Below are 27,076 nucleotides of genomic sequence, written 5' to 3' on the forward strand. Positions count from 1 at the left end.
TCGGGGAGAAAAAAATAAACCACTTTTCCCCCACCTTTTTTTTTTAGTGGGTGTCGTACAACGCGAAAACCATCATCTCCCGATTGACACCTTTGGGAACTAGATGGAGGCGTTTTATTCTATTTTTTTGGTTTTGCTTCATCTTCGTTTCATTCATAGCGCTACGCCACGCGTTTATATTTCAAGGATGGTGGCCGGTAAGGGATGTGAACTTTGCGAACCTGCCAGCGTCCAAACATGTACGAAACATGTACGGCCGGGGAAGGAAACCCTTATGGATGTAGTAGCAGGCGAAACGGGACGGGTGGGCCGGAATGGAAGCGATATAAACATATATTGCTGCACAATGGATGGTGAGGTGGTGAAAAAGACTGGGAGACGAAGCTGACTGTAACAGGGTGTGGAGGGAGGGAAATGGGAAGGGTGGTCGGGAGGGGGATGTGCAGGACGATGGCATGCATGAACGAAACCGAGGGCCGAACCGGGAAATGAGCGTCTGGTGGTGGAGGACGACGCCAGGGCAAATGGGTCCGGGAAAGCGAACAGGTCACGAAGGAGGGGTTGGAAAAGCGGTAAGGGGGAAAGGAAAACTATGCCAAGAATGTGCAATTAGTGAACGGTTCCAGCAGGGTACACATACACAGAACTCCAGAAAGAGATAGAGAGAGAGAGCGAGTGAGACACACACACACACACACGCAAACGCTCTGCAGTACACAAATACATGTATGAGGGCAGAGATAGGGATAAGCGAGCATACACACCCATGAAGGACGACGATGACGACAACGACGCAAACGACGACCGTTTGTTGGAAACGCTACGGTCTTTGCCGGGGGGTTGGGGGGTGGGGGGTGGTTTGAGTTTTTTTTCCCCCAGATGGTTCAGTTTATTTCCCTTTCCTTGACTTTTCACCTTCCCAAACTCCACTACTCAACCTATTTCCCTCCGGAGCACTCCCCCCACCCCCCATCATGTCTTCACCAACTTCAACACTGGAGAGAGGGGATAAAGTGGCACAGTAACATTGTCCTGTTCTGGCGTATTCTTCTTCCAGGTTCTGCCATAACTGTTCGCCCGTCCACTGGTTGTGACTCCACCGACCAGCAACTTGTGGAACCGAAGTTCCAGAGATATTCGACAACACAGCACAGCAACAGACCGGGCTCATAGGGGGGAGGTTCACCATACTACACGCCATTTCGAACAAGAAACTCTCAAGCTCAAACAGAGCCAAACTCGTGCCGTCTGACCGGCGGGTGTACCCCGGCAGGCCCTGCAACCATTGCCGTGCCCTTGTTCTCGGTTCATCCTTTTATTAATTTTCGTTACATCCAAAGTCGCAGCGCCACGGTGCCTTCCCGAGATGCCTGGCGAGACAGACGAGTGGATGCAGTTACGACCCGCTGACCGTATCCTTTCGCCGTTTTGTACGCCAGCTGCACAACAAATGCGTTACAAGACGAAACCGAACCGGGTCGGAGAAGCAGCCGAAACCGCTCGCACAACAAGCGAGAAATTGCAGATTGATGGTGATGCTGGGTGCTGAAGACCAATGCTGGGGGCAAGCGAGAAGCGGAGTGCGGCGGGCGGATGGCGGGTGAAGTGAATACACTTACCCAACTCGAATGTTCGCCTTGGTAAGCAATTTGGTGTAACATTTTCCACCCCCACAACAACAAAAGCACACACACACAGACACGCACGCATCTCAAGCTTGTTCTTGTGCTTCGCGAGTGAAAGGAAATGCGGCGAGTTGCTGTCCGATGGCAATGTCACGTGAGCGGTCAACTGGAATGAATCGTACCTAGGTGCTGTGGCAAAGGGATGTGACCACTGTGTGCGTGGGTGTGTGTGAGTGTGACAGTCTCCTTTAAAAGCCATTTTGGGGCGAATAAATCTTCCCCTGGCGTTGAATGCCGCAAAACCTTCCACGATGCCCACCCTTCTCACCCCATATATTGAACACATGTGTATTGTTCATTTAGGATTTATGTTTGCCCTTTCTGGGTGGAACTATTCGAAACACACACACACACACACACACACTGACTACATTGCTCCAATGCACTTGATTTCGTGCTTTCGCAGTGTACACCGGATAAGACTGACTTGGTGCCACAGCCCGGGCATCGTTTCGATAGCGGATCCTGGTCACGGCACCATACCGCGTTATCTCGGGTGCAAGATTCACTGCGATTAATTGCACCAGCCATGCCTGGTCCGTATTCCTTTTTGACGGGGGGTATATCTTCTTGCAAACCACCGTGCAAACCACCCTCAATGGCGTGGAAATTACCAGCGGCACACCCGGAAATGGTGGAAATTGCTCTTTTGAATTATGATTGCGGATATGTCGTTTTCCTTGGTACGCAGCAGTTGCGACGAGGGCACTGGGTGGCGGTTGTATTTGTTGCCCGCTCAACCAAACACCCTACACCTAGATCTCTCATCTTTCCACCACCCCCCCCCCCTCCCCACCCCGACCCCCCGCATTAGTGTGTTCTGCCATACTTCAAGAAAAGCAGCAAAAAACAAAGAAAATTCCTTTCGCCCACACGAATGCCTAGTCGCATCAAGTTTTCCACCGGCAAGTTGAAGCACACTGTCATTTACCGTGCTGGAAGAGAGCGTACGCTATGAACCGACCGCTTCGGCCGGACTGAAGGTTTTGAGGGTGTTTGGCAATGGGAACATCTTTCAATTCCCTCCTCCTACACCCTTCTTCAGTTTGTCCGGTTTGGTCCCCATCCGAAGCTACCGGAGCTGAGCACAAGATCAAAAGGCCTCCCCAAAAAAAAAAAACAACCTCCACCATCCATCACACGGGCACATCCGCATACTTCCCCTCGTCCGCGTGGGTGTGCTTCTATTTCTTCGTCAATGTTCCGACTCCGAGCGGGACGGCAAACGGGCAGGCGTTGCGCGCGGTGCGCAGTGTTGTGGAGTGTGTGATCAACAAAAGTCGGAAGACCGGATGGATCCGACGGAGCGTCTTTTGCTACTATTGTTGTGCATTAAGGGTAAGATTTCACCGGATTTCTCCTTACCATTTCCGGCTGCAACGTTCAACTGCCATTTGAAATGCGAACTTCAGATTCATGGTCTTTGCCGGAGATAAAGTTTATCCGCTTGTCATCGCAAAGGGAACGCAAATCGTGTGTGTGTGTGTGTTTGTGTGTGGGTGTGTACTTCCCAGGGATTGACAAAGGTTTGGGAGGGCGCTTGAGCTTCTTCACTCCCACTCTCTCTCCATCATCCACCCGGAATGGCCACCGGTTTGTGGGCGTCCATTGTGCAGGGGGCTTTGATCTTATCGTTCAAGTTCTCGCTCCGATCTCCGGGCAAACCGGAAAACGGCGGAGGTATATTATCCCTTTTCACCGACAGTGATACCGAGACCGAGACGGTGGAGCAGGATATGGATTGCTCCCAATCATATCGTCCGCGTTGGTCCGGCGGGCTCCTGATGGCTTTAAGCAGCATCATGGTCGAGAAAATTAATTTGAATCCCCATAAACTCTTCCCTCCTTCCGCTCCTTCGCTCACCACCGTATTCACTGATGTAGACAAACGACGGGGTAGTTTGAAGAATAAGAAGGAAAATAAAAGGTGGGTCTGGTGGGGGGGGGAGTGTTTCATGCTTCCACTGGACCACACACACACACACACACACACACACACAGAAACATGCGTACGAAAGCACAGATGGTGCCTACCGGGCCAATGATTGGTGAGACCATCGGGGAGTAAAACGGACTCGAAAGGACAATCATACCCACGCAACATACATCTTGGCCGAGAGAGCGAGAGATAGTAAACCAAGATCAAGAAAGAGCTAGTAGAAAGAGAAAGGGAGAGCAATACAGAACCAGAGCGAGAGAGAGAGAGAGAAAAACGCACAAAGGAAGAGAAGCTGCGGAGCTCAGAAACTTGTAAGAAATTTAATTTGACGACAAATTGCGAATCCTCCCCCCCCCCCCCTCCTCCCCACACCAATGAAACTCTCTTCCAACAACTGTATTCACTCCACCCATCGTCCGCCCTTCTTAACCGCTGCCGTTCCATCCTCCAAACTCTTGTGCGACACAAAAAGTGGTGGTTTTCTTTAAGGGTTTCCCCCTACCTTTGGAGCATTGTACAACCGCACAACACCCTACGGAGGTTTTGTTGAGTGGGCACAAAAGTCACAAGAGTCACTGTGTTCTGGCTCTTTAGTTGTGACACACACACATACACACACACACCGATCAACGCAAGATAGGAACCGCGACCGTTTCTCCCGCTGATAATGGCCGATGGTGATGATGATTACGATGCTGTTGATGAAGGTTATGTCAGACAATATTACTCGTAATAAAACGGAGTGCTCTGCCGCACGGGTGTGCGATCCAACCGTGCAAGTGTACCAACTGCTCCGCACACGGAAACGGAATTCGAATGACGTATGCCATGCGCGGCTGCTACACAAAAACATGTGAAAAATCCTGGTCACGTCACCAGCCAGGGTAAACAAGTGTGCGAGTTGTGGCTGGTGATATTTTATTCTGCCTTTTGCCACGCTAACGTACAGTAAAAAACCGAAACACGGCGACAGCAAAACAAAAATAGGCTTCTGGTTATATATGAGAGCAAAACCGTTTGCAGTACAGCAAAAGGCGCCAACCATCGGCAGCTATCGAAGCAAACTGATCGCAAAACTTATTCTCATGCACACACAAGCAACAGCTACACCTTAGCAACATAGGCCGTTAGGCCGCGACTCGCGTCAACCAACTGGGCATGTGTGTAAGTGGAACACATTCATAAACCTTTAACGGTAGAGGCCCGCGGGGAACAGGGCAGACACGGGGGGGGTCGACCAGTTTGACCTGTTCCAGCTGCGGGCGAACATGCTAGAATGGCGGGCATAACGGGCCTACCGTTGCTCTGTCGCCTGTTCATCCCCCATCCCCCAGCGACACCGCCTCCCACACAAACACGATGTTAGCGCCTTTTAGGTGCATTCTGGTTTTCGCAAAGCCCAGCTGAAGGCAAAAATTATGCAACGACAAGCAGCAACCCGAGACACAACCGCCCGGGGTCTGCTGTTTTGCTGATTGTACCAATCGAGAGAACAAGCAAAGTGGACGGTGTAGAGGGCGGTTTATGGGGAGACGTCTCGTTGTTCAGAATTGTCGGCTTGACCACCAATGGGGTAGCCGCCACCGCCAACCGGAGGCTAATTGACTGGACAAAAAAAGACTCATCCACACCAAGCAACCGCTGGATGTGCTATTCGAGTTGAACGCTTCCGAAAATTTGGTGACAGTAGGATTTGCAACGCGCTACTATTCGTGAATCAATGTAACTATTGTTTGAAGGAGATCTTGTAATTGTTTGGGATATGAATATCTGCTTACGTATACTGAATATACTGCTTACGTAAATCTAACAGGTAGATGTCCTGTTTAGAATTGCGAACTTTGGAGATTCACGAATTCTTTAAGAATTTCCTGAGATTTTGAAGCTTCGTAAAACTCTTTTCAAGTTCACTAATTACAGCAGGTTAATACCAATCCTATTAGAGAGATCTGGATGGCTTAAGAATAGCTCCAGAAGTACGTTCAAGTTAATTGTTAAACGCGCCCCAACAATTTCTCCAAAACAAGTGGTCGTCTAGAGTCGTCTAAAGTGAGTCGTAAGTATGATCTTCACCTCATGTTGCTTGAGATCATTTGTGTTCCACAATATTTTCTGATCTCTGAACCTTGAACCTGAACCTGAAGTGAGATTGATGTACCTTCAGAGATTCAAGCATGCAATTATAGCCCAGAATAGTATAATAATTAGTAGAAACATAGTACAACAAATTTGGAGGTAGAAAGTAGGAACTTTGAAGAATTCTTCAAGAATTTTATAAGGTATTGATTGATTCGTGATATTCTTTTCAAGTTAATGGAGTTTGAGATGTTCTAACTGTTAGACATTCATCAAATTTTTTCAATAGTTATGAATGTTATGGGAATCGACTCATAAATCGAAGTGATCTTCATGGATTATTGTCATGAATAACTCTTCTTAACTCTTTTCAAAAGATCCATTCAGTTCAACACCGAAGAGGGTTCGTTGTAACTATAAGCGTTTAATGTCTTAGATATACATATATTGAAACCATTTCAAAGGCAACCAACGTCACCAAAACTGCTCCAATCAAAATCGCCTGATGATCGCCATGGAGTGATGATGCAGCGCAGTATCGGGTGCAGCCGAGCCGGTACAAAAATAAAATACCCTCCGCGTCCAAGTCACCCCAGCCACCTGGGCGAACCGTTCCGCAACACAGGTCGACAACGCCGTGCGCGCACGTTTTCCCATTCCTGAGGAGACCCCGATAGTCTTGAACTTGAACCTTTTGTTTGAGCGCGGTGAGCACGCGCGACCGATATCGAATCAGCGTGCCGAGGTGCGGTGCCGAAACACACTTCGAAATAAGGGTGTCGAGTTTTTGATTCCATGCACGCGCACAGACACACACATGGGGAACGTTTGCAAAAAACAACAGCAGCGAACTAGACAGCCCCGCGTACATCTAACGTCCATTTTGGGGCGCGTGCGGGAAACGGGGAAAGTGGAGAGAGTTGATCCACAAAACACAGGGGGGTAGGCACTGAACCAAGGTAGGAGATAGCTTGAAACCCACTTGAGATGTGCGATGGATGAGTAATCGTTTGTTGCGCTGTGTTACACGATCGGGGTATCGTGAGGCAAACGCCTGAGATCCGGCATCCTGAGCTCTTCGTCCGCCTTCTTCCGACCGGACACGTGTCGGAACGGCCATCGTACTGTCTTTTGCGCCGTCCGGCACCGACCACTTTGGCTTCAATTAAATGCCATGACAACGAACCGTGAGGACAACCAATGCCGATAACTCGAGTGGCGACTCTCGAGGCTTGCGGACCGTCGGAAGCAACATGAAACCAAAACCACTCGCCGGTGGAGTGATAAAAGCGTAGAGTTAATAGAACGACAACCGGGAGAGAATTAATCCAGATGCCCGCCCATCTCCGGCAAGGTGATCTGTGAGAGATACCGATAATTAGCTGCTCTACGGTACGAGCAGACCCTTCGTTAAAATCCTTTCATATTAGCTGGACACTCTAGTGTCATTCGAGCTTTTTTTATGCATCTCCAATGTTCGTCCAATCGATCGGGTGGAGCAGCAGAAATAAAGATGTATTACGCTTCCACTGCTCTTTTGATATGATATGATGTCATCCCAACACACACTGTGCGTCGCCAGACTCAACAAAAAAAACTTTTAGATTCATCAACTTATGGGTGGCAAGCTTGACGATTGTGTCCAGCCCTGCCAAGATATGGACTGCCATCGATAAGACTGCCCAGTGTATAAAACAAACCAAAATCAACCGCACAGATACCATCGAAGTAGTGTGTTTGAGCGGGTCGTCTAAACGGCACACATTACATGTCTTCTTCACCTTCCACGTCCGGTCCGGGTACGATAAGATAACCGTCGAACAGCCCCGTTAGCAGGTCTTTTCCTGTGTGCCACCTGCATACAATAAATGCCCACCCACTAAGGGCACGCGCTAGATAGGCGACCCAGGTATGTTGATGCAGAAACATGCATGATGAATGTGGCTGGTGGCTGCTTACTTACCATACATTTTGCCTTCCTCGGAGAGAATGATTTTTCGGCGACCGCACGGCGGGTAGATGGCTAGTGCCTCCTGGAAGCTCTGTTCAATGTCCGGACTCCAAACGCCCTCGGCATCCGCCGACGACAGATCCTGTTCGTCCTAACACAATCGTGATCGGTGGGGAGTTAAAGAGTTAGAAACAGGAGGAAAACAAAAAGAGAAAGTGACAGAGAGTTGGTGGTAGGGAACCCGGCAGGAAGGAAGGGTTGTTATGGAAAAGAAAATGGTGTGAGTCAGTTCTCCATTTGTAAGATGATATGAGTCTGTTTTTGTTTGGTAGCCTTCATCAGTCATCATCAAACACACATTGCAGAGAGCCTTAATTCCTTAAGAGCATTTTCGCCAGGTTATGTTTGCAGCGTTCCAACACGAATACATTTGAATAAATAGGGGAGGTATTCCCAAACAAATCTAAAGTTCTTAACAGTGTGATAAGGCTGACTAATATATTACATACTTTTAGGCGTCTGCAGCTCCGACAGAAGCCTGAACAATTAATCCTTAAAATTCAAGGTCTACACTATACCTTCAAAATTCTATATGCATTATAATTAGACGAGTTCCGTTATTAGATGACATCAACTTCTATAACTGGAGAGATGAACTCTATAACTTTAATATGCGAGGACTATCTGTCTAAGGAATTCTGAGATACAATCATTTTGAAATCTTTCAATTTCTGAATCTGAATTTGGTCTAAATTGTGCGAAGATGACTGATGATGCCTTTTGCTTCTAATAGATGTCACGTGTTACACTTACGTCCTGAAAAAAAAAGAACCAAGGAGAATAAAAAAAAAACAGTGTGTTAATGGTTTGCACTGATTAAAATATTATTATCGCTTCTGTTTTGTAGCGCGGATTGCATATATTTAGGCGTAGGCATTACGATACTTACATCGCTCATGTCGCCGACGTCCAAATGCTTGCCACCGTCCACGCCGGAACCGTTGGTGTCGTCCGGGACCAACGAACCGGCCGTTGGTCCTGGACCCATCTGTGTCCACCTTGCCGTAATGGTGCTGGCTCCCAGTCCACTATCTGTGGGTGAAACGAAGAATATACAAAAGGGGATATCATTAGTCTATTGGTTTAAAAATGAGGTTGCGGACGACAACCTGCGGGTTGTATTCTATCGCACGCGCAGCATAAATGCCTCAAAGACGAGCGGAAACTATTCAATACTGTCTTAGATCTCTCTACACGCGTCCTGTTTGGGATTTAATGCTCTCAATATTTCAGTATGGCGTAAATGCGTTTAAAACCCCCGAAGAAACACAAACTTTTTCTCATAAAAAAATTCTTATAAATCCACACAAACGTGACCGGGAATGGAAACGCACGCTTATTAACGGTGTGGCATTGCATTCCACGCTGCACAGCGAGCGAGCGAGTTTGAATCCGTGACGGCGACACCCATCGGAAGAAAAAGGACTTCATCACCGACAGGAACCGATCCGGCGGATGCAACGCCATGGGTTAGTTGCTACTTTCCCCGTTTGAGCTGTTTGAGTATTCCTTCCCTTATTTGATCTCTCCAGCAGCGCAACTCGGCCGACCATGGGAGGAATTCCAACAACCGAAGGGGTCGGAACGTTATGCATTTATTAACGAGAGGAAATGAAACGTTTCGTGGTGCATGTATTTTCTCTTTACACTGCTGAATGCCTTTTTTCCTATTTATTATTTTTTCTTTCCACCCCAGAAACCCCGACACACGCATCCTGCTGTACGGAAATAATTAGATCCATGCCGTTGGAATTCGTCGCAGCGAGCAAACTGCATATCCGTGAGGACATTCCACCCTAGCAGCCCCGGCCTGCTTATGCAGGTCCGGTTTTGAACCGTCAGGGAGTGGAATAATGGAAAACGGAGAAGGAGAGTGACGCGTGCGTAAGGATACACCGAGGGGTGTCCTACATACTACTGCACACCTTTACAAGCTATGCATGTGTGTGATAGGGAGAGAGAGAGAGAGAAAGAGAGTAAGATAGGGACCATAACATGCCACATCCGGTACCAGTAGGATCACTGATCCGTGTGACGACAGCTGCACCGGGTATCCTTCAGTGCTGCTGCTGCTGCTGCACGTCCCTTTTATCGTGCAACCCCTCCACGTTCACGTACATTAACGCCCATATGCGGGCCACAAGCAAAGTGGAATGGTTTTGCTTTACTGTAGCAACTGAGGACAGTGAAAAAAGCACACACCCTTAGAGCTTTACCATCACCCCAGGGTGAGGCGACGAATGAACAATCCGGAGCATTGCTGGGCGAAGGCACATTACGTTGGCCGTTGGTCCCTGCTCGAGTGCGCGTGCAGCCGGTAGCGCACTGTTAACAATCGCATTCGGGATTTCTCTTTTGTTTTTCAATATTCAATCGTGGCGCAGTACAGTGGCAGGGACAGCGATTTGGTCGCTTATAAAAATAAACACCATACAGAAAAGAATTGAAAGTACAATAGATGGTTAGTAAGTAAGTTTTAATATAAAGTATCGTGCGTTACTACATGCATTAGATGAATAATAATTAAAATAATAAATAAATGTAGCATGCTTATTCACACGACGATCATAAATAATTAATTGGATGACATAAATAAAAAAATAACTTCGATTATCCGTGATCCGATTGAATGATGAGTGAATTATTCGTGAACCCAAAAAATTGTTGAAACTTTGAAAGGAATGTCAACATGGCTACATGATAATCTTTTGCGAAGAGTCATACATATGAATCTTTAACGAGGAGTCATTCAAATCGTGAGTCGATTCTCAAAAGATTGACAGAAAAAAAAGATCGAGATTCCTAGAGATTTAACAGGGTTCCCCTGTCCCTGAGATTCAGATTCATTCATTCCGTTCTAAGATTCATTCAGATTCATGAATCGGAATTTGAATTACCCAACACTACCGATCATCCGTGCTCAATCGCCTATTAGAATTATCATTTACAAGCAGCATGGATCATCCGACGGGCGGATGAATAGCACCCGGAAAATCAGTGTTCCATTGTATTGAGTAACCCTGCACCTTTTGCTTGAAAGAGCTCAACGTTTTATACTCAATCGAAAATCAAAAATATAAAATTATAAACATTAGCTTCGTTCATTTCGAGTCTTTTTGGGAAATTCGAATAGCAAGTTTCATTTTATTCCCTGCGTTGAAGGGCAAGGGCAATCCACCACTATTAACGAAACACACAACAAGATTAAACTTTCTCCTCGCAGTTTCCTCCCAATGTGCTTATAACAGCAACAACAATAGCTAGACTCACCGATAGCTAAAACACAAAAAATGTAATCCACTATTTTGATATAATAAAAACAAAATCCACACTAATGGGCGCCCATACGATGGCGTCTGACACATCACGCGCACATCAAGCACACACACGGACCATCACACGCATGGTGGTGGGGGGGGGCGGGGGGGGGGGGTTGATGGTTGTTGGCTCGAACAATATTTGTTTGATCTCAATTGTGCGTGATTGATTAATGTTTCGTCTTCTGCTTCACGGTGGCTTTCGGTCCACGAACAACCGGAGCACAGCCGTACGCACAATGATAACGAGACATTGAGATGCACACCACCTGCATGCAGCGAAGGAAGGCGCATGGAAGGGCGTGAAAGGGTGCGGGCAGGATGGAAGAAATTAATGTAGAGCAATTGCATGGATGCCGTGAAGCATAAAGCGGCCACTCAGCTGCAACTCAGCTGCAACTCAGCTGTAACTAAAGAGCTGCGCAGCAAGGGATGGGGTGCAGTGGGGATTAACACCGCTTACCGTATCATGGAAATTAACCAGCGTACCGCTAGTGGCGATCTGCGCACTGTCTTCGCTCGCAATTACAGAGAGGCAGGCACATTAACACAAGTACGGAGTAGGATGGGTGATTAATGCCAAATGAGGAGGAAGACGGGAATATGGGACAGAGGTAGAGGGTTGCGATGCGTAAGGTATGCATGGATGCTGCTGGCATTTCTTTCTGGGCAAAATTCCTACCCCAAGCCAACTCCCCTTAACATCCTCACCCCACCCCCCCTTCCCTTAAACATCCAAACACCGTGCGTCTCCATTGAAGAAAATCGAACGATTTCGACGCATCTCAGAAAGAGGGTGGCTTGCATTTTGCACGGAACACACACGGACTGGGTTTCGAGTTTTTCATCGAAACCGTTCGTCCACGAAGGCCAAATGGATACACGGTACGACTTCAAGGGTGTGTGTGTGCAGTTCCATAACGAAAGATTCAGTTTCTATTTTGCCGTTACGTCAACACAGCGACAGTTTAATGTTTTTTAGTCGATTGACAGCATACTTTTATTGTTGCTCGTTCACACATGCTTAAATTGCAGTATTGATTTAATTAATTTAAAAAAATTTTATCTATTTTTTATTACCGTATTTTATATTATTTATATAAGTTATACAACTCCAACACTCCATTTTCTTATAGAAGGTACTTAAAACTAGCATAATATTGTCCTGCATACCGCAGTCACACTGCGGGCAAGAGTTGGATCCACCTTGCCACCCTTTTCCAGGGGGTGGGACAACAACCCCCTTGGCTGCCACCCCTAAACCATTTTAGAATCGAAGCAAAACTCAACGCGTTCGAGGCGAAAAGTTAAGCGCAGTAAATTTTATGTGTCGACGTTAAGTTATTTTCATTTAATGGATTTTTCCCGCTCGCACTCTCTGTCTCTTTTCCGCTTGCTTTAAGTTATCATCCAGCGTTTCACTCTTTCAAGCGAACGGAGAACAATAAAAACCGGAAAACCCACACAAACAGTGAAAAACACTCTAGAGAAACAGTGACATATCCTTAAGAAAAGGACACAAAACAAACACTTCCACACCATTCAAAAGGGGGATGCGGTTGTTTATACAAGAGAGAGATGGAAAAAGAAAGAGAAAGAGAAAGAAAAAGTAAAAAAAAGCTAGAACGAGACAGAGGGGGTGAAAAATACAAACAAAATTCTGCTGCTTTTATCACAAGCGCACGCGAACTTCAACAGTCGCTGTGGAATTTAGTGTCACAGTTAAGCACTACCAAGCGTACATCTTCGTTGAAACAAAACATAAGGGAAAGAGCATACGCAAGGACGGTGTTCGCATTCGCGATAACCAAAGCATAATAACAGGACGCACTGCGTGAAATGGTGCCATTTTGTAAGCCAACCATAGCCGGCATTCATAATGTTGCCTTGTTGTTTCGCCCTAATTTGGTTAGTTTATGACCTGGCCAGCAGTAAACCGATGTTCGGTAGGGAAGGATATTATCCTTTTCGCTTAAGAATTAAGAACAATTACATTGATGTACGCGCCAGGATGTAACAACTATTATTGTTATGCTGTAAACGTCGTCTAAAGGTGGGGGTTGTGTTTAAGCAGGGGTGGGTTTTTTTATATTATTTTATTATATTAGGGGTGGGGAATTTTTTCACAAATTTCTATGTGATTCTATGTGAATTCTAAGCTACTATATTAAAAGAATTAGTATAGCACACAAAGTAGATTGTGATTTGTACCACGCTTCGATTAGAATCGATTGGAAGGGATTGTGCGGTATACTGTTTTGTTGTTGTTTTTGATTTATTTTTCTTGCGTTTGCAGTATTTTTTTTCTTTATTGTTGCTTAAGAGAGAAACTGTCGCTTTAAAGCTCAGATTGACCTCGAGCTGTCAAATGCACAAATACACACAGAGGACATACAAAAGCACATGCAATCTAGCTAACTTAATAACTCACACCCTCTGTCGCCCCTAACTCATCAAACCTTCCCACCCTCCTGCACCTCCCCCAAACACTTCACCCCATTCACACATTGGTCCACGTGAAACCGCAACCGAGTGTTAGAAGAAGGGTGGGCCACGAGGGGGGTTGGAGAGAGTGGGTGGGGTGGGTGGGTTGTGAGACAGCTTTGCACAGCTGGCCTTCATTCGTTCGCTCCAATTGCCACCAGTCGAGACGCGGATCACCTTTCATTCTCCCCACCACACACCCAACACACACCAGGTGCAAAAGTGAACGTCTGCGTGTGTGTGTGCTTCGAATGCTGTACACTAGAAGATTGTGATTAGTGTATGCGCGCACAAGTAACAGCAATAAGAAAACAGCAAACACACAAACGCGAATAAAATGCGTTCTCCTCCGCCTTGCAAAAGTCCCACTCGGTGCCACGAGGTAGTAACGGGGAGGGTGGTGTGGATCAGTCACGAGAAGCAACATCTGAAACGGATCTCCGGGCGAAACTGGTGGCTAGCGTATCGTCGTCAAGGCGTACGCACCGCGACATTTGAGAACGCAAACGCAGCGGCGCTAGAAGTCGCGAGGGGTTTTTAATGTTGTTGTGCTCCACTTTACACACTTAGTGATAAATTAGTATGCTGGAAGCGAGTTAAATGCTAGCAGGTAAAGGTAAATAATATCCATGAAGATCGTTCAATACGCTGGCAGATCGATAGCAGAGCAGAGAGTATACTATTTCGAATCAGTCCCACCGAAAACAAAAATCTTAATAAAAACAACAAACCCTTTAAATACTATTATCACACGTAAAAGGAATAGTTATTCTGGGTCAATAAATAAAAAACAAGTAGAAAAAAAATACTACAAACAATGATTAAAAAAATAACTCAAACCTTGATCGGTACGGCAGGATCACAATAGACTACCCCAATTTAATTCCCACCAAATTAATTTTTTTTTTAATCCTAATTCCTTCCCAATTCTTAATAGTGTCGCTTATTAATATCAATGTTATTATTATATGGTATTGTTTACGACTAGATTATGTTTTAACTTAAAAAAAAATTGACAGAAATGTTGTCAATTTAGTAAAAGTGGTTCTAAAACGGTAAACTCGTTACTAAAAACAGTTTTCTGAATGAACTAGAATTTCTGGATGTATAATATTGTTTACGAGAAGAAAAAAAACCGAGCTTAAGCCTTAAACTGCTTGAGCTATAACAGCTTGCTGGTTAGGATGTAACTTCCTTATTCGATTGATGTCAATTTTTGTAGAAGTTGTCAAAATTGTAGAAGATATATGTATCATCTTTCTACCCCTCAACATCTCGTAAAAGATGAAGGAATCTGCAAAAGGGAGCTCTAGCACGAAACGAATGCTTGATGATGCAAATGCAAATAATAACCAATAAATAAACCAAATACACCAGACAGATCGAAACACAGCACAATGGAAGCCGAGCTGCTTAATATGTGTATCCGTCGCGACACCGAAATTGCTGCCTGTCCATCCCTACGGTCGCACGGCACACGGACCGTCTATAGCTATTACCATGCCCTTCTAACCATGAAGTTCACGAACCTTTTTCTCATCAACACGGCGCGTAACCTAACCGACATCAAAGAAAGAGAGAGAGAGTCTTCTATGTGTGGGTGTGGGGCGTGTGTGTTTGTACGGCATTATGCAAAACGCAGTGTCGCATCCACCACCCACACGAACTTTAAGACCTGAAACCGAACCCGAGGGATGCACAAACCCGGAAGAACGCCAGGGAAAAAAAGGCCAGTGACATCTTCCGACAACTACCCCCTTCGTCCGGTGCAACCCCTTTCGGTCACCATTTTGTCACTTTATTTCTTCCGATCAAGTTGAATCATTTGACGGTTCATTGGAACGGCAGGCGGATTTTTTTTTTGTGTGTGTGTTATTGTTGCTTTGCTTGGCTATGCACAAAAGGGGACCGAACGACGACGACAACGACGACGAAAGCGATTGAGATGCAGTTTGCATACTAAGCACAACCTCCTTATGTTTCCCCTTCGTTTCTACCATGTTCTCCACCGGGAGCATAGGGTGTTTACCACCTTCCCACCTGCACCGTCTCAATCCCTCCATCACCACCCAACCGTTATGTGTAATGTTCGCGTGCAAAGCAAGACATAATATGGGCGGAAATGTAGGGTGGGACACCGTACGTCCCATTATTGCACACGCCGTCAGATTCGTACGACCCCCTGGGCAAAATATTATTTCACCCTTCTTTTCTTTACCCTTTTGGCGATTGTGATGTTGTCACCTACGCAACCGGTGGATGGTGATGAGACCAACATAAAAAAAAAAAATAGCAGCTCTTTGCCGTGCAGTCAGAACTTCCACACACAGAGCACACACATGCGGCACAGGCAGAAGATGTGCTTCCTTTCAAACGCGAAACCGGGCGCCATCGTGTGCCTGCGCGACATCGATTACATGCACCGGGTGTAAGCTGTTATGACAATGGAACCACCCAACCCCCCCCCCCTCCCCCTCCTCCCATCCCCTCACCCCAAGCGCCAACATAGAAGGGCAAAATGTTTGACTTCTAATGCGCCGAGCCGACGTCCCTGCACACGGAGCAGCAACAAGTGGATGCCATTTTGACCTGCAGTTTAACAGCGAAATAAAAGCAAGATCGGCTAGCTTGGTAGACGAAATGGAATGGTAAAGCATATCTTACAACTACCCATCGCTCGGTACACGGTGCACTCGGAACCGTCCTGGAACTACCTGGCAACACGTCGTTCATGGTTCATTTGGCGCGTCGTTTCGCTTGCCGCTCTAATGAGGGCTCGCCGGGTGTCTCGTCGCTATCACATTACGGCCATCGTATCTCGCCCACCTTCCCCGACCAGCGAACCCATCAACCGAAAACGGCAGAATCGGCCCTGGTTCGCCAGCGCAACTTTGCAGACGGACGGAAGTTGTGTATTGGAGAGCAGGGAAGGCAATAAGGCCGGAAGTAACTCGGTGTGATGATAAGTTTGCCATCAGTTGCTGTCACCGAACAGGCGTTGTGTAAAGGTTGTGTCAAAGTTTATTCTAGCAAGAGGGATTGCCTTGGAAAAAGGTAAATGGTTGGTGTTTTCTTCAAGACATCACCAAAGTTTACCTTCAATTCAATTCCTTTGACCGTTGATCTGTAACATTTTGTATACATTTTCCGTATTTTTCCAGTTGAATGGCAAATGTCTTGGGGGTGCTAAGAATTTTTGGGTAGTAGAGCTGTGATGTAATGATAGAATACACTCAGTAGACACTGTAGATACTTTATGGCGCATCTTTTATCAGAAATCTCTAAAGTTCTATGCTTTAGGTATTGGGTAGTCGTCTTCCGGCCTCAATTATTTGAAATCCTTAATCCTTAAGGATGGCATTTCTCAAGCAATAGACAAAGAGCGCGGAATTGAAACCAGATATTAGTTAATTCTCAAGAATTTTGTGCTATTCTACTCCAAAATCATTCATTAATGATTAATGAACAACTTCATGAAGATCCCTTTTATATCAGGCATTTCTGAACAATTCTTGAGGTCTGGACGTCAAACAAAGACAAAGTTGTTAGACATTTCTTGAGGAGGTCCTCAGAACGTTATTGGGAATTGGGTTTCGGGAGAAAATTTTACGAATCTCAGTTTAATATTCTAGTTTCTCCAATGTCCAATATCTGAGCACTCCTTGTTGCTCTTGTTATAGCACATAGCAACACCGGATGTGAAGAGCAAATTTTACTTGCCCGGAGCTACACTGATGTGTGCTGACTGTTGATGCTTCTACCTTCCGGGAACCAACCAAAGAGCCAATCGAAACCATGCAAAGATTTATTCCGGGGCACAATCTATTCCACGAAATATCATCTTCAATTCCACCATAAAGTTCATGGTGGTGGGATATTCTCGCAAATAAAAATGTATCTCCCCACCGCACGTACGGAGCAGCATACTACGCAACAGATGAAAGCCTAACCAGCATAAAGGTTGGGTAGGTGGTGTTTCCTCGGAAATTAATAGCGAGTTTTAAAAATTTGAATTTCAAATTCTGGCGCTGAGTGTGTCCTGGCCGGTGCGGTGTTGTATTGTTTCGTATTGGTGGAAGATGGGCAAGAATAACAGCGCGAAGATATCGCGTACCGGTGAGGGAGGTAACGCTCAAGATTCACTTCACCGAAGGTGGCTTGAAGGCTTCCGGGCGAGAGGGGTTGAAAATGGACATAAAACAAATAATAGGAACAGCAGCAAACAAAAACAGAACAGGTACGCAATGATGTAAAACATGATAGAGACTGAGAGACCCAATCATGCTGCCTGTTTGACTTTTGCGTTCGTGGTTATGGCGGGATCTTCCGAAGATGACAAACAACCGTGTACTGCTCGGTCACGTTGCGTTACATTTACAAACCTTCCACCATCATCCAAACTATACGCACGCACTTGTTGCCAGGCTTATCTGTCCTATCTCTCCCTTTCTCTCTCTCTCTCACACACTATTTCTGAATAAAAGTTCCTTTATGCTTCTGGCCATCTACAGCACTCTCTCTTTCACTGTGTCAACAACAAACTTATCTGAACAACGGTGAGTGAAGTGGTTTTTGAGGTCAAGACGCACCACCCCAAAATCGGAACCTCGAACCGTCTCTTTGGCCCCGTACGCACACAAACACACTCACGCGTAAAGAAAGAAAGACAGTCACCACGGCCAACGCACGGACGGCACGGAAGAGAACGAACAGGCACAGCAGCAAACGATGATGATGATGATGATGATGATGACGCAGTTCCATACGATCGGGACAAGGAACTGGGATTTTACCTTACCGCTTTTACCACAGAATGCGTCTGTGACTCATAAAACATAACAACACCCTCACCCCCGTTTTCTCTTGTCCCCGAGCCATCGAGAGGCTAGCGAGGTTCGTTAGTGTTCAGGTGGGAAAGGTGACTGCAAGGCAACATTTAACCGAAAAACTACTGTGCTTTTCTTGCACTGTTTCGATATACGGGGTGTTGTTGTTTGCTCTCTTTGAGTCACGCATTTTGGACATTGGCGATTGGAGAATGAATCATACATCGTTAACTGAAGTTTGCACTGTTGTACACGGCGCGTTGGAAACTTCCTTCTAATAAAAACAATTTTAATATATCCAATTCGTTCGATTTTATATTTGATAGATAGTGATTTAAATGACTCATATCACTCTAATATCATGTGTAAATTCCATTGATACAGAATCCACCTAAATGGAAGTTCCAAGACATCATGGTGATGTCTATGATAATTTCAATTAGTTGTTTGGATCTTTAAAATAAGTGAATAACGCTCAATCTCCGACGTTACACTAATATCTCAAGAAGGTACTTAGAGAATGTGAGTGTAATTTTTCTACGCGAAAAATATTCAAAAAATCTTAGCTTGCTGAAAAAAAAGAATACTTCGAAAGAAATAAAAAAAATAAAAATATATATGTATATAATGATTCTATGGACATTCAAAAACCTTCAAAGACTCATTAGGCTTTAGAGATATAAAATTTTTTAGAGCCTTAATTCAAAGATGTTGGAATCAAAACTATCTTAATCCCCAAAACAAAACAAAATTCATGAATATTAAGACATCAAACACTCTTCAGAGATTTAAGAGATCGAAGAATCTTCAGATATTCCTGAATCCTCCGAGATCGAACAATCTTAAGCGATTCATAGATCTATATAGATCGATGTATCTTCAGACATTAAAGATCTTTTGAGAAACTTTGTTGGCCCTTGGATCTTTCGTGAGTTGACTCTTGAGAGTTAACTCATAAATCTCATCATAAACTCAAGAATCTTTATAGATCGACAAATCTTCAGATATTCATTAGGCATCGGAGATCGAAGAATTTGTAACAATTTTTTATAGATCGAGGTATCTTCAGATATCAAAAATCTTTTGAAAATCTTTATCTCTTTATGTTAAATTAATCGTTTATATAACATATTATCTTCTGCAACTCTTTACTCTTGACACTCTTGATCTAGGAGTTGGTGACCCAGAATTTAAAAATCATTGTTACAACCCAATTATGTTCGTGCCCTCTTCTGCATGTACATTCAACCACCACCAATAATGAAAATAAACCCTAAAAAATAAAAGTTTTTACCTAAATAAAGTTGTCGCTTATACTGGAGCAGCTTACAGTCGTCCGCTTCGTGTTCTATCTTCATGCAAGGCGTGTGTGTTTGCACAAATTCACCGAAAAGCGAGCCAGACCGACCGTGGTACAGAGAGAGTAGCCTTTTACTGTGTCTCACTCTTTCTACACAACCCCTTTTAATCTGTGTTCTCACGCAACAGCAACAACACTTAAGAAAGTAAGCACTAACTTTATTTGTCACTACCAAGCTGCACGTCGGTGCCTCTCACGCAGGCAGTTACGAGAGGTTTGCCCGGGGGCGTTATACACTACAGCACTAACACACATTAAGAAAGGACGATTTCCTGTTGAAGAAGCCGCATAACGCATACTGCTGATAAGTGTGATAAATGGTGGGGGTTGATTAGGGGGACGCGGGGCGGAAACAAACAAACAAAACACTAGTCATGTGCACACTCAAACATTCACATTCATCGACGCGCGCCGTGATGCTGTGCATGAACACTACAAATGAACCGCGTGCGGGTGTGTATGGGGAAGATAACTTTCTATGCAAATTTAAACGGATCGTTCCGAGAAATGTGTGGCATGGAAGGGCGACTAGAGGGGGAGGGTTGTATGTAGCCAATAATGCGAAGCATCATGCAATCGAAGAAACATAGGAAAAGTAAAGCTGATAATGGTGATAGACAGAATCATATTATGCGATTTTTTTTTAAATTTAGATAACGAAAACGGATCGCCCAATAAAAGGGTGCGTTCGACGAGAAAAACCACACGTACAAAAAATACACATCTTTTTGCGATTTTGTTTTACATGACACATTATTTTTGTTGATAAAATGAATCAAAACTTATTTTGTGCTGTTTGTATATACAGCAATCGGAACGCAAACTGATGGCAATGGAACAAAACGCAACACTACTAAAAATAATTATATGAAACAAACAAAATATTGCACACATTAATTCATGCAGGAAAATGCATTTGCAAAAAAAAACAACACACACACACACAGACAAAATCTAATGCATAAACCTTAATTTTTCTATTAAATTTATTCCACTCATGCGTTACGTGTGTAGTTGTCCAACTAAGAAAAACGAATTACCTCCAAAAATTAACATTTATTCTGCCCCACTGGATGGCGAAGCTTGTTGATGGTTGTGTGCGGTGAAGCGCTTGTTTGTCCTACAATTACGCTTTCGCTGCTATGTATATGTGTGCGTAAAACACACTACACCCCTATCTTCGCCCGCTGGATACGCACGTACGATTTTCCCTGACCTTGACGCTGTTTCTTCTTGCAAGGAAAAACGCTTTTCCGCCGATAGCCGTCGTTTTTTGTACGTTTTTCGCTTCTGTTTTGCTTCGTTTTACACTGCGCGTTTCACGTGTTTGTGTGTGTGTGTCTGTTATCAGCAGTAAATGCACACACGCGCGCCGGAGGAAAAACAATACGCACACGCACACATTCGGATAATCTCTCACACTTATCGCAATGCCCCCACAATGGAAGGGAAATGGATATCGCTTTACTGTGTCACCAAACCCCTCGAAAAACCGCACTGACTAGTTTAACAATTGTTTGTTTATTTTGAGATTTCTTCTTTTTCTCACAACATTTGATAGCTGATAAGCTGATGCATTCGATCACCAACTGGCATCGGAGACACGGTTTATGTGTCGCACTATTTTCTGTGTGCACAAACATTAAGCAAGAAAAGAAAACATTATTTAATACATAAAGGAACAGTTAAATCACCAAAATAAGGTTGTCAAATAAACGTGTGAAACTGTAGCACAACGAATAGACGTTTTAAACGACAAAAAAAACGTAAAGATAGACATTTTTTGAGAAAAAAAATATCATACGAAACGCTTTTATTACAAAAAAAAAAAATTTTGTTTGTTTTCAACTCACACACGCTCCCTCCCTTTACTACCAAACTTCCCCTTTCCTTTTAGCTGTTATTCAAGTTTTCCAATTGAAGAAAAACGGCAATAAACACGACAAAAAGAGTGAGCGAGTGAGAAAATTTCAGTGAGCTTTTCATGAATGAAACATTCGCCGGAATTGAGTTAAATGCACAAGAAACGCATGTTCTATTTGTGTGCAGCATATTACACAGGGGTGCACATCAGAACAGAACAGGCACATCAAAGTATTGCCACATTGATTTATTATTTCCCATCAAGTAAACGGTAACCGAATACCAGTTTCTATTCGATCAGATTAATCGGATTGATTTAAAAAATATATATATTTTTTAAATATATAATACAATAATCCATCCTCATACACACGTGTATAATAAAAAAAATGGCTGTGTGTTTTGTGTTACCCGAAAGCCTTTGAGTGGTAGGGCTGACTCATCGAAAAACGTTCTTTAACGCGAGTGCCCCGTTTTCCACCACGGTCTAAAAAGGCAGGTGGTCAGAGCGGCTTCGCGCTAGTCACTCATTCCATCTTATACACCGCAAGGGGTGGGTTTTTTTTGTCTGATTGTTTGCTTGTATTGTGCACGGCGCAACGCACACGCTCGTTGAGCTAGCGATCGGAATGTGAGTGCGTCGCTCACGGTGCGCAGTATTTCGCATAGGTGAGGAATTTTTGTTCAACATTCTTTACATTCCCCCTTGCTTTACATTCTTTCTCTCACATTCGGCGCTCTCTTTCTCGCTCGCGCCCTCGCCCTTTCTCTCTCATTCGCGCTACCTCTTTCTCTCTTTATCCGATGACGCACATAAAGCGTACGGAAAAGCGGAGGGGAGAAGTAATTGTGTGCGTTGCAGGTAACCGATGACACACCGTTTAAGGTCACCCTTTCCTTGCGTTACCTTTGTGTGTGTGTTTTGCGAGATGCTGCCACTCAATGTAGCGCACAATACAATTTTTATAACACACACGTACTCAATTCGGGAGATGAAATACAATCTCAAACACTAGGCGCATAATAACACAACAATCACACACGCACACACATCAACCCAATTACACTGCGCATTTACACACTGTGTTTATTTCTCATGTTGTTGTTGTTGCATTGATCGGGAAACCACACGCGGTTGATAGAAGGAGATGCGAGATTGAGTGTCGATAAGTTTGGCGTGTTTGCTTCTTCCTCGTATTTGCTCTATTCCTGTGGTTGTTGTTTCATCTGGTTGATTGCCGCCGCCGGGATACGTAACATAAGAGTGTGTGTGTGTGAGTATGCGCTCTCGCTCTCGCTTCCTGTTAGAAAAGGAAAGGTGAGAGCACGCACAAACGCAGCCAGTGTGTGAGCGACTGAGTGATGATCGTGTGGTGTTCTTGTGCGCACCCCTGTGCACCGATCGAGATTTCATAATACCCAAGCAAAACTCTGCTGGGTACGCTCGTTTGGGGGTAAGCTCGTTTGGTACGGGAGAGGAAGGAGACCGAACAAACGCAACAGAAACAGGGAAAGAAGGGTCTTCTTGCGCACACTTAACCGGTTTTAACCACCCTCTCTTTGCCACACGCAGGCACCCCACCCCACACACACACACACTAGAGCGGGGTTGCTGTTCACCCCCCTCTCTTATGGGGTTGGTTGGTGATTGGATGGTAGTTGTATGGTGGTGGTGATGTTCGTTTCGCCCATTTTCCGATTTCAATCCGATCCACGATTCATTTGCTTTGAATTGAACGGCACTAAACATATGCACACACACACACACACACATAGATACCCGTATACAGATGCGCTCGCGCACGCGTTCACTCTTAACGTACTCGTACAAGATAGGGGTTAGGTGCGGTGGGGTCACACACTGGCGCTAAAGAGCAAACGTTTGTTTTTTTATTTATATTTTCCTGTCCCTACATCTGCACACCTTACACTCCCTCCCTCGCACCACCCTTCAACACGCTCCCATCACCTAACCGAACAACTTTTACGACACAAATCTATAACCATAAAAAGGGGTTTTTCGCAAATAAGAAGAAAAAGCAGAAGCAGAGCAAATCAGGGTGGAAAAGAGAGAAAATGAAAAGAACTCATGTATACACACATCCCCACAAACAAACACACACACACACACACACGCACGCAGAGAAAAGCGATCTGCGTATCTGAGCGTGTATTGAGTTACGGAATAGAGAGCAACATGAGCGGAAAAAACAACAAAATATCGTGTCTCGAGATCCTTTCACCACATCGTTTCTTCTTTGACTCCTATCTTCCTTTTTTCACCGATTTTTCTACCTTTTCCATCTACGCTGTCTATTTGTATGCGTGCGATCTCGCTCTGTTGGTTTGTCACCCGGGTCAAAAAGTAGCCCAAACGAGGGAAAAAAGGCCTAAAAGCCACACACTTTACCTCGCGATAGAGTGAAAGAGCACTGTATTCTTAACCGCAACCAACGTTGGCGCATAACAAAAAAGATCGGCTTAGCAACACGATAAACAGCTACGAAGCTGCTTTAGCATGGCCGACGCACCGTTAAGCAGCGTTAAAGCGACGGCGGTGCCAAAATTCGTTCCTTTACCAAACAAAATGCCGCTTTTACGGACAACTGTTTTCTTCCAACTTTTACGCAACGCAGCAAACGCTCAATCATCACACACGCAATACGATACGCTTTTGCTCTCTACTGCCTTGCACCTCATTCTAACAAAGCCGAAGTCTACGTGGTGTTTAACAATATCGACTCGATTCGAGTGGTCTAAACAAGTTTTAGCTCTATCCTTTACTTTTCCTTTTGTTTTCTCTCTCACCTTCAGGTGAGCTTTCTCTCCTTTTATCCCTTTATATCATCGACAGAAGTTCTTTCCACCCGGTGGTGCAAGCGGCCATGTCCAACGTAGCGGGACATCACCAGCTTTTTTTTGTTTTGTCCTACCATTTTATTTCCCATCTCGCTTCGCGGATCACTTTACCTTTCGGACTAATACTCTATCTAGATGTGGTGGATTATATGAACGATCGTGTAGTGCTCTTTCAATATATCTCTCGCTCTCTCTCTCTCGTTCTATTTTGTTGGTTATTTCAATGCGTTCGAGAGTTGAACCTTTGCTTCGCAGCTTATCTGTTCGCCCCTTTTGATATGTTCGTGTGTGCGGCTAGACAGTGTGTGTGTGTGCATGCGTAATTAATTGAACCGCTTAATCTAGAACGATCCAACTCTAACACGATCTTCCTTTTCAACGTTTCCTGAATAAACCACAAATCCTGTCCTGACTTCTCGGTTTGCTCAACTTCTCACAACAAAGCCAAAATGGTGACTTTGAGTTCTTTACTTTCTGCATAAGCTTTGTGTGAGGCGGTGGTGTGTTGGGCTCCTGATCAGCTCACCCTCTATTTCTCTCATCCCCTTTCGCTGCAATTAAGCGTGACGCTCAGGTGGCAAAAGTTGCGTTTGCTCATGTATGTATGCATTGGTAAACCGGTCAGTAAGACCATTTTGATGGTAATGTCAGGAAAGGACGAATCTTTCCAGTGGATTACATTTACTATTTTAAATATTTTATTTACCATTACTTTTTATTGATTATTTGCCAACATTCACATATAGTGAAATATTAACTTCAACACACAACTCAACTGAGGGTAAATTTTGGGGATGTTTTAAAACTAATTTTAACCCCACCAAAAACCTGTATCATCAGTTCTTGTGAACACACGCAACTGCGTACGTTGCATTTGAATATGTGTTGGTATTATGACGTATCTGTAAAGTGTTGGTAAACAGAGGTGTCAAAGTGATAATATTTTACCACTAATTCTACTTTTTCGTAAAAATACGCTAAACCTCACACATTTGCCCATAGAACATAAACGCTTGAAGCAAAACACACACATACATATTGAAACATAAACAACAAGAGCAGCGCGCATCCCCAACAGACAAGTGGTTCAGCTAAGAAAATTCAAAGAGCAATTTTTCTTGATGTCAAATGGAAATTAATGTCTTTTATTTTCCTCCTCGCTCGCTTGCGGTGCCCATCACTGTCCGGCGAAGGCGTAACGAGCTACCAAACACATACACATATAAATAAACACGCAAGCACACTGCGAGCTAAAAAGAAATGAAATTAATTTGCCTAATTTTCGACCAGCGACAGGAGAAACGCATCAAATCCGAGTTGTGTATTATTTTTCGTTGTCTTTCTCGCCTCATCCTTACGAATCCTTGTTGTTTTTTTTACTTGATAATTCTCTCTTTTTGCTACCTATCATTAGATATTCGTTTCTCTCCTTCTTGTACACACACACACACACACTCCTTCACACTCACACACCCTCTCCCGCTCTTTCGCTGTTTTAATTAGCACAGTTCGCAACAAGATGCAACCATTAGTGCTCTCTAAATGCTGTTATTCAATAGAACTGGCGCTTTACAAAGATGTATTCGGCGCGCCATTAGCAAGACAGCACACAAACAGTCCCACACACACACACATATACCCACACGTGCACGCACGCGTGTAATACACAACAATACAATCAATCATAACGATACGAAAAACTCGATTTGCGTTTGTTCGTTTGATTGTTTGTTTCGCCGTTTGGCGTTGTTGATGTTTTTGCTACTCTTTCTCTCTCTATCTCGCGCTCTCTCTCTCTCGTCTATGTTATCGTTGTTCAATTTTTGGGGATGCTCTTTAATTGATCTCTTCTACATGTTCTTCTTCCGCAGCATTGCGTTGTTTAAAGAGTTGACCCGGGGGTGGGTTGGTGGGGTGTCGAAAGAAAAGAGAAAAGGTGTTTTCTGCTAGACACGGTCACTATGGATGAGGGGAGGGGGAGAGAAGCAGAAACGACGGAAGGGCAGGAGTGGCGTTCCGTCGCACCCGAGTAAACACACACCGTAACAGAAAAAAACTGCCCGAAGAAACACAAGCGACAGTGAACACGCTTTTTTGGTAAGACGAACGCACCGACACGCTCCAAGCACAACACTCAAAACGCAACTAAGCGGGAAGCGAACGCAACAGCTCGCATACGACTCCGAGACACGGCGCACACGCGGCACGGCGCTCTACCGCACGGTGAGTGAATGAGTGCTCGGCCCTTCCGCGCGCGCGGGTCACTCATTTCGTTACGCGTTCGTTATACCGTTACCGGAACGGCTGTGTGTGCGTGGGCTACCAGGGGGTGCGAAAAAGAGTAAGCGTAGACACAGAAGAGAACGCTACGCTGGACGATGCGTGGTAGTGTGACAAAGAAAAGAAACCACACACGCATACACAACACCGCTAGGAGAGAAAAATACAATACAGTACAGTGGGAAACATTTTCCATCACTCAGCATATTCACACACACACACACACACGTACACACTCACAGGTGATGGAGCCGCGCATTAGAACCGTCCAGAAAGGCTCGGGAGCAAATGCGCTAGACGTGGGTTCTGCTGGGCACGGAAACAACGGGGTGTTTGGGAGGGTTGAAAGCTGGGGAGTGTGTGTGTGTGTGTCACT

The 27,076-nt window shown here is 44.8% G+C and overlaps 1 protein-coding gene across 1 annotated transcript in view; it reads right to left on the reverse strand.

Annotated features, from left to right (window-relative positions):
• LOC128307317 (protein scalloped) overlaps nucleotides 1–26,528 on the reverse strand; it is a 38,416-nt gene extending 11,888 nt beyond the window's left edge. Inside the window, exons 1-4 of the mRNA XM_053045085.1 lie at nucleotides 26,462–26,528; nucleotides 19,633–19,970; nucleotides 8,601–8,743; nucleotides 7,664–7,802 (exon numbers count right to left, since the gene is read on the reverse strand). Coding sequence (XP_052901045.1) covers nucleotides 7,664–7,802; nucleotides 8,601–8,743; nucleotides 19,633–19,696 — 346 coding nt within the window. The 5' untranslated portion in view covers nucleotides 19,697–19,970; nucleotides 26,462–26,528. The remainder of the gene's footprint in view (nucleotides 1–7,663; nucleotides 7,803–8,600; nucleotides 8,744–19,632; nucleotides 19,971–26,461) is intronic.
• Nucleotides 26,529–27,076: the final 548 nt, after the last annotated feature.

The sequence above is a fragment of the Anopheles moucheti genome, chromosome X, assembly GCF_943734755.1.
Source record: "Anopheles moucheti chromosome X, idAnoMoucSN_F20_07, whole genome shotgun sequence".
Taxonomy (NCBI): Eukaryota; Metazoa; Arthropoda; class Insecta; order Diptera; family Culicidae; genus Anopheles; species Anopheles moucheti.